Here is an 11,371-nt window from a genome sequence, read left to right on the forward strand (position 1 = left end):
CTTTGGACTGTGGGGGAAACCGGAGCACCCGGAGGAAACCCACGCGGACACGGGGAGAACATGCAAACTCCGCACAGAAAGGCCCTCGCCGGCCACGGGGCTCGAAACCAGACCTTCTTGCTGTGAGGCGACAGCGCTAACCACTACACCACCGTGCCGCCCCCCCAGTGTTATTTGGTAATAAAATATTTTAAATCTCTCTTCATCCAAAAGGATTTTTGAGTCTTATTATTTGTTTGTGATATTACGTTGTATTTTATTATAGAAAACAATACCATTTAACTGTCATAATAGGGTAATCCCATACATAAATATAACTTCTATATAATGCTGCAGTATGAAGAGTGTCACGTTTGAGAAAGCAAGTGTGTATAAACTGTCAGAGAAAGAGAGAGAGAATAAAATCAAAGTTAAAAAATTTACTCAAACAAACAAACAAACAAACCACCCCAGACCACTTATTTGGAATGAAAGTTATTTATTTATATATTTTTAAAGATTATCATTATAGGGATGATTTTACATCAGTAGGAATAAAAAACAAATACGTAAAACAACTATAATTTCATGCTGAATAACAGAAAAGGCACTATGCACTCAGAGAAGCAGCATTATTTTATTATTTTCAAATGATTGTCAGTAGGTTTAGTAGTCCCATCCCCCAAAACATCATTAATATGCTTGACTAGACAAAGTTAAAGAAACATACAGATGGGTGACGAATTAAAGGAGACTCAGTAAGGTGTTGGGTCATGATAAGCCACCAAAACACCCTCGATGCACCATATTATAGATTCTACAAGTCTCTGGAAATGTACCAGAATGATGATGACTGTTCTTCCAAAAGGTTTTCCCTCAGATAGTGTTTTGATGATGGTGTGGTGATGGTGGAATAGAGCGCAGTGTGACAGAGGTATGTGCCAGTCCAAGAGCTCCCTAAGGTGTCTGAGTGGCTTGAAATGGCCATAGCATATGATTTATATCATTTTGCTTTTTATCAACCTTTCAGCGAGTCCTCGTGCTCTGTAGACGGAGATGGGGTCATCGTGGATGAAGGTTTCATCACAGGATAAAGGTGATGCGTTAGCAGAACTTTGGATTGATTTGAAGAGATGCTTCACTATAAGGGGACAAGTGGATACCAGCAACATGGTGCCACCATTGTTTCTTTTACTTTGTCAGTCTACATATATCTATATGCAGGAGTGCAAACCATGAGAACTTCCCCACACTATCGGCAGATCCGGGGGTTCAAAACAAGCATTATAATTTTCTAAATGTCCTTCTAAGGTCACTTGACATCAGACAGTGACCCTTTCAACCTGCCCTCTGCTCTCTTGTGTTTCTGCAGTGTAACCTGCAGCCTCCAGTATTTAAGATACAGCCACATCAGCTGCCCATTTTTCCTCTTGTCCATACTCAACATCTGTGCGCAGTGCCTATCATTTTTAAAAATGTCCTTGATGTCATTCTCCAGGCCCAATTCCACCCCCGCTGGGTCCCTGGCCACTCTGACCAGCAGATTTCTCTCGATCACCATCCTGCGTTCCTTGGGCAGCAGCAGGCTGCAGAAGGCACTCTGCCTCTCCACCAGCTGGTGCTCCAGTTCATTTAGCAAAACCTGGGCTCCCTGCTGCCATTCCTGCTCCTGTTGCAGAGCTTCATAAAGCAGCAGTCCAGCTGTTCCAGTCTGCAGGGCACGCTTCTTCTTGTCCTCTAGCTCTTCACGTTCCTTCTGCAGCTGCTTACGCTCCTCCATGAGATGTTGGCTGTGAGAGGCCATGGCCTTCTTGTAGTGCTCCACCTGGTCATGCGCTTTCTCTACCTCTTGCTCCAGGAGGGTAGTTGTGCGTCGGTTCTCCATCAGCGTATCTTTATACTTGAGCTCCAGGTCTTTGGCGATGGCAGGCACTTGCCCCTCAAACCGGATTTTAACTTCTTGGATCTGCCTCTGCGACTCACGTTTCCAGATCCAACCTGACAGGATGAAGAAGTTAATATGCAACTTTTTATAAGAAGGATTAAGTTAAATTTTTTTTTTTTGCGGTCCACATCCTGCGCTCTGATTGGCTGGCGAGCGGGTCGGTATCCTACGGCACGGACCCCAGTTACAGACCTCTGGCAACTCGCTCGTTCACAACAGCAAACATCGTAGCAATTTTTGTCAACATTTATTTTCGCATTTCTCAGGAGAATAGCATTAATTTTACAGCATGGACAGTGATAACGACAGTGTTCACAGCAAAAGTGAGTTTTACTACCCTGATGAAGATGAAATAAAAGAACATTTCAGGAGAAAGCTAAAAACCTGTAATTTGCTAACGCCGAGCAAAAACATGGCTGAATCCTGAATGACTCTTATTTGTATAAATAGGGGACTACATAGGTGGCAAAATGTAGTTTTTTTCCTGCCATGAAAGTGCACTTGTATACTGAGGAGGAAGCCATTTGCATTACAGCCGTGAACGAGGATTCAAAACAGCATTAATTTTACAGCATGGATAGCGATAACGACAGTGTTCACAGTGAAAGCGAGTTTTACTACCCTGAGGAAGAAGAAATAAACGAAAACATTTCAGGAGAAAGCTAAAAACCTATAACTTGCTAACGCCGAGCAAAAACATGGCTGAATCCTGAATGACTCCTATTTGTATAAATAGGGGACTACATAGGCAGCAAAACGTAGTTTTTTTTCCTGTCATGGTAGTGCACTTGTATAGTGAGGAGAAAGCAATTTGCATTACAGCCATGAACGAAGATTCAAAATGGCGGCTCGGCTCGGTTTTCCCATTCGGGCGGCCTCGTTTTCTGTTAGAATTTGGTAAAGAAAAAAATAAATATATTATTTACCAGCTTAAGGTCGGTCCGTATGGTGAAATACCGTGACCTCGGCCTTGACTACTGACCTCGGCCCAGAGGGCCTCACTCAGTACTTTCAAGACCTCAGTCACGGTATTTCACCATACGGACCTCCCAGCTGGTAAATAACATATATATGACAAGAGCAAAGAGAAATAAGGACATAACGTATATTTAAAACCAGTGGATTACTTCTTTTGCTTCACAAGTGGTTGATGTGTTCCTCCCCATCAAAAATACTGAATAAAACAATAGTTTTAGAGATATAAAGATGAAAAGCCCTTCTCCCCTTCTTTGATAACAAACATGCTGCTGACTAAAGCTTATGGCTATGATTGGATAAATGGTTGCATTTCAGTGTGGCACTACTGCAATACAGTGATGAAAGTGAATTAAATGCTGACTTGCATTCGAAGTAAATGTATTATAATAATGTAATAAAGTCAGTATTTAATTCTTAAAAAAAGAAAACATTCCCTGCTAACTGTCTTTCACCGAAGACAAAGTGGTATCACACAAAGAAGACTGTGCTTTTCAGTTTGACAAGTTCTCATGTCAAACGTGAAAAGCAATACCGTCTGTGTATTGTGCGTCACTCTTTTCTCTCCGGCACAAAATCCTCTCCATATGATGGCTGACTCATCCGAGTTATGAAAGGGTGTGGTTTGGGGTTGGTCTGCCCAAGTTAGTCTTCGGGAAAGTGAAAGAAGGTGAAAATGCATTTCCAGTTTGGTTGATTATAAAATGGCATGACCTGTTCAAGTACAGAAACTTATCTAATGACGAAAGAAACTTTTTTTGAAATCTTATATGTCTTCAGTAGATTTTATACAAACCCCATTTCCAGAAAAGATGAGATATTTTCCAAAATGCAATAAAAAGAAAAATCTGCGATTTGTTAAGTCACGTGAACCTTTATTTAACTGACAAAAGTACAAAGAAAAGATTTTCAATAGTTTTACTGATGAACTTAATTTTATTTTGTAAATATGAACAAAGTTAGAATTTGATGCCTGTAGCACACTCAAAAAAAAAAAGTTGGGACAGAGGCAAAATAAGACTGGAAAGTTTATAGGATATTCAAGTAACGCTATTCTGGAAGATTCCACAATAAGCAGGTTAACTGGTAACAGCTGAGGGTATCATGACTGGGTGTAAAAGGAGCATGCACTAAAGGCTCAGTATTTGCAAGCAAGGATGGGTCATGGCTCACTCCTTAGTGCCAAAATTCATGAGAAAATTGTTCGTCAAGTCCAAAAAGAACATTTCTCAACATAAGATTGTAGAGAATTTAGGTCTTTCAAAATCTACAAAGATTCAGGGAATTCGGAGACAGCTCAGTGCGTAAAGGGCAAGGTCAGAAACTACTGTTGAATGTGCGTGACCTTCGAGCCCTCACATGGTACTGCCTGAGAAACCATCATGCTAACGTGACAAATATAGCCACATGGGCTTGGGAGTACTTCAGAAAACTGTTGTCACTGAACAGAGTCTGCCGCTACACCCAGAAATGTAACCTGAAACTGTATTACGCAAAGAGGAAGCCAGTCATCAATTCTACGCAGAAATGACCCAGATTTCTCTGGGTCTGAACTCATATCAGATGGACCGAAAGACAGTGAAAGCATGTGCTGTGGTCAGATGAGTCTACATTTCAGTTTGTTTTTGGGAAAACCAGACATCGAGTTCTCAACCGCCAAAGGTGAACAAGACCATCCAGTTTGTTATCAGAGAAAGGTGCAAAAGCCATCATCTGTGATGATTTTTTTTTTGGAGGGGGGATCAATGCCTGTGGCATGAGTAAGTTGCATATGTGCGAAGGTACCATTTATGCAGAGGCGTATATTGGGATTTTAGAGAGACATATGTTGCCATCAAGGCAACGTCTCTTCCTGGGAAGTCCATGCTTATTTGAGCAGGACAATCCTAGACCTCATTCTGCATAGGCTACAATAGCGTGGCTTCGTAGACGCAGAGTGCGTGCGCTTGACTGGCCTGCTGCCAGTCCAGATCTGTCTCCTAATGTATGGCGCATCATGATGAGGAGAATCAGACAACGGTAGCCATGGACTGTTGAGCAGTTGAAGTCTTGTATCAAGCAAGAATGGACAAAAATTCCAATTGCAAAACTACAACAATTAGATCCCATACGATTAAAAAGTGATGTAACACAATAGTAATAATGCCTGTGTTCCATGTTTTTTTTTTTTTAAAGTGTGTTGCAGGCATCAAATTCTAACTTTGTTTTATATTTCCAAAATACAATTAAGTCGGTCAGTAAAACTATTGCAAAACTTTTGCCAGTTAAATAAAGGTTCACGTGAATTAATAAAATCACAAATTTTTGTTTTTATTGCATTTTAGAAACTTTTCTGGAAATGAGGTTTGTACAAGCATGGGCCATGCCACTGCAATGCCAGTAACAAACTTTTGCATGATCATAGAAGGATTCTTTTACTAAGATACTCACGAAAAGCCGCAAGGCCGAGCATGGGGACTAACAGAGCGTAGTTCCATTTCCCTCCATCAGAACCCTCACGTGGCACTGGCCTTATATTCCATCCAGGAGGATCATTCAGGTTGTCCATGGAGATAATCTGCAATTAAAAGTCAGTCAAACTGTGACACTGGTACTCTGAAGATTCTTAATACATTTAAAAAAAAAATGCATTTCAGATCATGCACACAGTTTGCTCAGTTGTCCCCATCAGGGTTCATAATGTTTCACTTTGATTCACTGGTTGATAAATTACACCTGCTGGGGCAAAACAGCATATCAGGTCTGAATGTTATAGCATTATGCACTGAAGCACAACACCATACATGCCAAGTTATACGGTTTCCCCATATTTTGTATGGGAAAATGCAATTTTTTGGCCAATACGGCATACACTGATTTTCATACGGGAAAATTACGTTTTGTATCGGAGATTTTTTCCGTTACTCAGAGAAAATTTTCTTAGCATCCACCATTTATTTTTTCAAACACATATGCCCATATGCCCAATGAAACGGAACTATTTTCGCTTTATGTGGTTTTATAGTTGCAACTGTAAAACCACAACGGCAACTGTAGTTAACCGGTGATTTCTGGTTTCGCTTCCCTAAACATTTTAATTGCTGATAGACATTATATGTAGACACAGATGACCAACACTCGTTACTACCATCAGTCGTCAGTAAACTGGAAAAGTATTGAATGAAGAGTAATGGTGGTAACGACCGTTGGTAACCTGTCTCTAAAATGTGTAGTAGGGGATGGAAGCAATTTAACAACATCTACATGTTTGCCGTGCTCTGATTTTCTTTTATTGACCAGGAAAATAATAGATGTATATTGGGGAAAGGTGTTCGATGTAAAACCTGCTCTGGGTGTTGCCAGGTTTCCAATGCTGAAACAGCTTTTTACTGCTTTGCTGTGCCTCCCACATAGCAATGCAGATAGTGAGAGGGCTTTTTCATTGGTTAGGAAAATTCATACTGAGGACAGAAAAAATATGGCTGCAGACACATTAACTGCATATCTGCGAATTAAAATTAACTGTGATGAGGAGCTGGGTCCGTCTCAGAAACCGGTCTCTCATTTGGGACATTATGGTCAAAAAATAAATGTTCTAATTTTACTATTTTTTTTGCATTTACCTAACACTCAATGTTTCTTTTGTCATGTAGAATAAGAATAAAGATAGTATCTTGCTTTATCTGGCCTGCACTGTGGAAATTTTTTTTTTTATTACAATTCACATGCTTTCGTTAACTTGATTTCCATATAAAATAACTCCATCATGAAGAATTAAAGCCCCTCCTTCACAGAGGAGTGAAAATATTGAATAAATTTCCTCTTTTTGATTGCTTGGGTTAAAAATGCCAAGTTATGATGACTGAATTGATTATTCACTTAAATATGAATAATATGATGCATTTTGGGTATTTGATATGGCGAAATAGGACACAATGGAACAGGGTATCTGCCCATTTTTCAAGTACAAATTTAAATACTTTTAAGACCTTTTCAAGACCTCTAAATGGAAAAATTAAGACTGTACCATGGCAAAAAAAATGATAAATCCAACAACTTAAAACTGTTTTCTGCAATAGTTTTTTTTACTAACTTTAAGAAGAATGCACCCAATTGGTGAACAACAGGGTGCATCAATGGCAACTGTTAGACATGCAAACAGCTGAAGCAAAGTCGTGTGTTTTGGGCTGCAGAACTACTGTAGCAGCAAGGAGAAGAGTGGTGTTTACTGGAGAACACACCATGAATCATTTCAAAAACGAAAACAATAAACGGCAAGTAGAACCAGCTGAACAACCTTAGCCGGCATTATTTCAATCCCCAAAGATTATCTTTGATGATGTGTCATTTTGTGTCCGACAGCAAAATCAGTCTGAGTGTCGTACAGTATACAGCCGGCTGAGGAAGTTCTCGAGTATCTTCTGCATTATAGCAGGTAACAGCATAAACCTGTTTATGCAGTCATACAATCATCAGAGCGTTACATTAAACACAAAAAAACAACTGTCACCTTTCATAACCTCATCTCATCTCATCATCTCTAGCCGCTTTATCCTGTTCTACAGGGTCGCAGGCAAGCTGGAGCCTATCCCAGCTGACTACGGGCGAAAGGCGGGGTACACCCTGGACAAGTCGCCAGGTCATCACAGGGCTGACACATAGACACAGACAACCATTCACACTCACATTCACACCTACGGTCAATTTAGAGTCACCAGTTAACCTAACCTGCATGTCTTTGGACTGTGGGGGAAACCGGAGCACCCGGAGGAAACCCACGCGGACACGGGGAGAACATGCAAACTCCACACAGAAAGGCCCTCGCCAGCCCTGGGGCTCGAACCCAGGACCTTCTTGATGTGAGGCGATAGCGCTAACCACTACACCACCGTGCCGCCCGGAACAACAACAAAAACAACAAAAAAATCGGATTTCACAACAAATCGGATATGGGTCGTTTCAGGTTGCAGTCTGAACGTAGTGTAACACACACACACGCGGGCACCTCGTGTCCGTGAAAAACCAGTTTCCCAGTCCGCCGTGTTCCCAGCTCTGCGTTATCGTCTTTAAACACATTTGTGCGAACCAACGCTTTTTATCGCAAACGATTCTTCTCCTTATTTTGGGGGTATTAATCATCCCCCAACCACTTGTCATTAAACAGACATCTTCCCATAATTATCAACGTTTTCTAGCACCCGCGCAAACTACCTGCGTATCTCTCAGTCTTCACAACCACCACACCACACCACACTTCCTCCAGTAGCCTCCTAACGTTAGTACTTGATCTACAGAACGCACAGAACCAATGCTGCCCCAAAAGGTACGCTGGTCACTTTTAAAATTACGGTTAAAAAAAAAAAACCGGATGGAGACATTTCACTCATTCGGTCCAATATTAAATTTAATACCTCCCTTTCGAAAATTCCAGTCATTCCAAACAATTTAAGACGTTTTTAGGCCTTGAAAACCGAAAGTTGTATTTAAGACTTTTTAAGGACCGCGGGAAGCCTGAATAATTGGTGAATTATGGTATCAATCAGTCTGTTTTACTATATTTTTGAACTTTTGCCTCAGTATATCAAGTATTGATTACTTTTGATTCATAGATATTATGCATACGTTGTGAATTCGGAAACAAATGCAATAAAGATTGTTGGATTACAAATAGTTTATTTGTGGTTTTTTTCCTCAAACATTTCTTCAGACAAGTCAAAATCACATTCGGACAAGTAAATTTCCTGTCAACTTGCCCGACAGGACAAGTGGTTTCAAAAGTTAATGTAGAGCCCTGAACACCACCGTGCCGCCCCACTGCTGTTATATTTCAAGTAATTTTCTCTGGTGGAATGTAATATTCTAGGTGATGTCAACCCTTGTCAAATAGAACTTTGTGGAGTTTTTATGAACTATTTAAGATTAATACATTTTATTTGCAAAATTTACATCAATAATTCTGGTATTACTGATACAATGTATCTTAAATAATTAAGTTTATAGTTCAGTCAGTCATTCTCTTTAGTAGATAATTGTTTACTTGACTGTACATACACATAGTCCTTTTTAATTCAGTTGTTTTCTCTGGGATCTAAAATTTCTTTTTATTCAGTACATGCTCATTTGATCCCTTTAACTTGATGCAGTGTGATAAATATGTCGATTACAATAGGAGTGTATAGTGTGGAATAAAACAATCAGTGCTTTGGTTTATATATTGGAATTTTTTCTCGTGTATAAGGGCTCATGGGTGCATGTAAGGGAAAAGTACAGGTTAAAGGGCATGGGGAACCAAAGGTTGACATGTATGCAACACTGTGGTTCCTACACTACCGTTCAAAAGTTTGGGGTCACTTTGAAATGTCCTTATTTTTGAAAGAAAAGCACTGTTCTTTTCAATGAAGATCACTTTAAACTAATCAGAAATCCACTCTATACATTGCTAATGTGGTAAATGACTATTCTAGCTGCAAATGTCTGGTTTTTGGTGCAATATCTCCATAGGTGTATAGAGGCCCATTTCCAGCAACTCTCACTCCAGTGTTCTAATGGTACAATGTGTTTGCTCATTGCCTCAGAAGGCTAATGGATGATTAGAAAACCCTTGTACAATCATGTTAGCACAGCTGAAAACAGTTGAGCTCTTTAGAGAAGCTATAAAACTGACCTTCCTTTGAGCAGATTGAGTTTCTGGAGCATCACATTTGTGGGGTCGATTAAATGCTCAAAATGGCCAGAAAAATGTCTTGACTATATTTTCTATTCATTTTACAACTTATGGTGGTAAATAAAACTGTGACTTTTCATGGAAAACACAAAATTGTCTGGGTGACCCCAAACTTTTGAACGGTAGTGTAAATATTATACTTTGGGTGCATTTTTGCTCAAACCGACCGCATATGGCATTGTAAACACACAGTAAATACAGGCTTTACTCAGACAGTAAACAAAAACATTCTTACAAAACTAGACTCCAGGTTACACCAAGTAATTTCTATACAATGCTAAGCTAATGCAAATTTTCTCTTCAGGTCAACAGTGACTGTCTGCACATTTGACTTAAATACAAAACATTTTACTTCAATCATTTATAACTTGGTAATAAATTAAGCTTTTTTTTTTTTCAACCAACACCTATTTTACTTACCTTGAGAAAAAGCACTAAACACTCACAAACTGTTTCTTCTCTAAGGTGCTCTCGGCGCCGGGCAAAGATACGCTGTGAACGTTAGTTACGCAACCAACGTCAAACAAACTTGTTTATCTTGTCATGGGGGTGGGAGGGAGGTGTGTGTGTGTGGGGGGGGAATTTGATATTTCAAATGTTGTATTTTTGATTGATATTAAACAACTTTTTTATTAACATTCTACATGTGTAATTAAATTTATTTCACTCTATTATTCGTTTAAACTTGCTCAAATTAATTTCTCTTGATAATGCAGTGGTAATACTTTGTCTTTGGACTCCCCCGTGTTACGGAGCGCATTGGTACAGTCCGATGATGAGCCTCAGTTGTGTTTATAAATATAGAAGTTCACCTGCAGAATTTCCTTCTTATTATTTTTGCCGGTCAGAGAAGTGCGTAGTTCATGATGTAGAGCAGGGGTGTCAAACCTGATCCATAAAGGGCCTTGTGGCTGCAGGTTTTCATTCCAGCCATGCAGCAGCACACCTGACTTGGCTCATTCAATCAACTGAACTGTCTTCACACAGTCAAATACTTGCAGCCACACCCACCCTTGATTAAAGGGTGGGGGTGTCAGTTGATTGAATAAGCCAGGGGTGTCAAACCTGATCCATAAAGGGCCGTGTGGCTGCAGGTTTTCATTCCAGCCATGCAGCAGCACCCTGATTTGGCTTATTCAATCAACCTTTAATCAAGGGTGGGTGTGGCTGCAAGTATTTGACTGTGTGAAGACAGTTCAGTTGATTGAATGAGCCAAGTCAGGTGTGCTGCTGCATGGCTGGAATGAAAACCTGCAGCCACAAGGCCCTTTATGGATCAGGTTTGACACCCCTGATGTAGAGTTTAAGGGGATAACTTTTTTTGACAGAGGCAACTGGCAGATGACAATATTTTATTCCTGCAAGACAAAAATCAACTATCTCATGCCTTAACTCTGGTTGAGCATCTCTCTAATGCCTCAGGCCTTAAACTGAACATTTCCAAGTGTGAGATATTATCCTTACCAGTGGCGGCTGCTGGTTTTAAAATGGGAAGCCCATTTTACGCATTCATCGTAAAACCTGTAGGCCGGATATCAAAGCATAGAAAAGTGTGCCCCATTAGCACAGTGAACTAGACAACCCTACCTAGTGGCAGAAAGTATTTTTGCTTGTACATTTCATGTTATAGTCTGGCTTGCCAGGCTAGTGCCTCATATCCTTAATCAAAAATATCAAACATCCAAAAATCACTGGCTATTCAACGAAGAGCCTTGAACATCATACCCTGATATGCAACACAGAGTCTTTAACACAACACCCAGCTGTGC

The 11,371-nt window shown here is 40.1% G+C and overlaps 1 protein-coding gene across 1 annotated transcript; it reads right to left on the reverse strand.

Moving 5' to 3' along the window:
- Positions 1-458: 458 nt before the first annotated feature.
- On the reverse strand, positions 459-10,107 carry LOC132867364 (coiled-coil domain-containing protein 127-like). The gene is made up of 3 exons (XM_060900235.1): positions 10,023-10,107; positions 5,330-5,456; positions 459-1,977 (listed from the first exon to the last, which is right to left on the reverse strand). Exons 2-3 carry the CDS (start codon positions 5,445-5,447, stop codon positions 1,292-1,294), a joined length of 804 nt encoding a protein of 267 aa, XP_060756218.1. The 5' UTR covers positions 5,448-5,456; positions 10,023-10,107; the 3' UTR covers positions 459-1,291.
- Between the last annotated feature and the right edge of the window lie 1,264 nt (positions 10,108-11,371).

The sequence above is a fragment of the Neoarius graeffei genome, chromosome 19 (genome assembly GCF_027579695.1).
Source record: "Neoarius graeffei isolate fNeoGra1 chromosome 19, fNeoGra1.pri, whole genome shotgun sequence".
Classification (NCBI taxonomy): Eukaryota; Metazoa; Chordata; class Actinopteri; order Siluriformes; family Ariidae; genus Neoarius; species Neoarius graeffei.

What these genes read in the sequence shown, in the direction of transcription:
- LOC132867364 (XM_060900235.1), bottom strand. Translation starts at nt 5,447, where the DNA reads ATGGACAACCTGAATGATCCTCCTGGATGGAATATAAGGCCAGTGCCA. An exon ending in GCTCGGCCTTGCGGCTTTTC is followed by an intron (nt 1,978 to 5,329) that starts GTGAGTATCTTA and finishes TCATCCTGTCAG; the next exon opens with GTTGGATCTGGAAACGTGAG.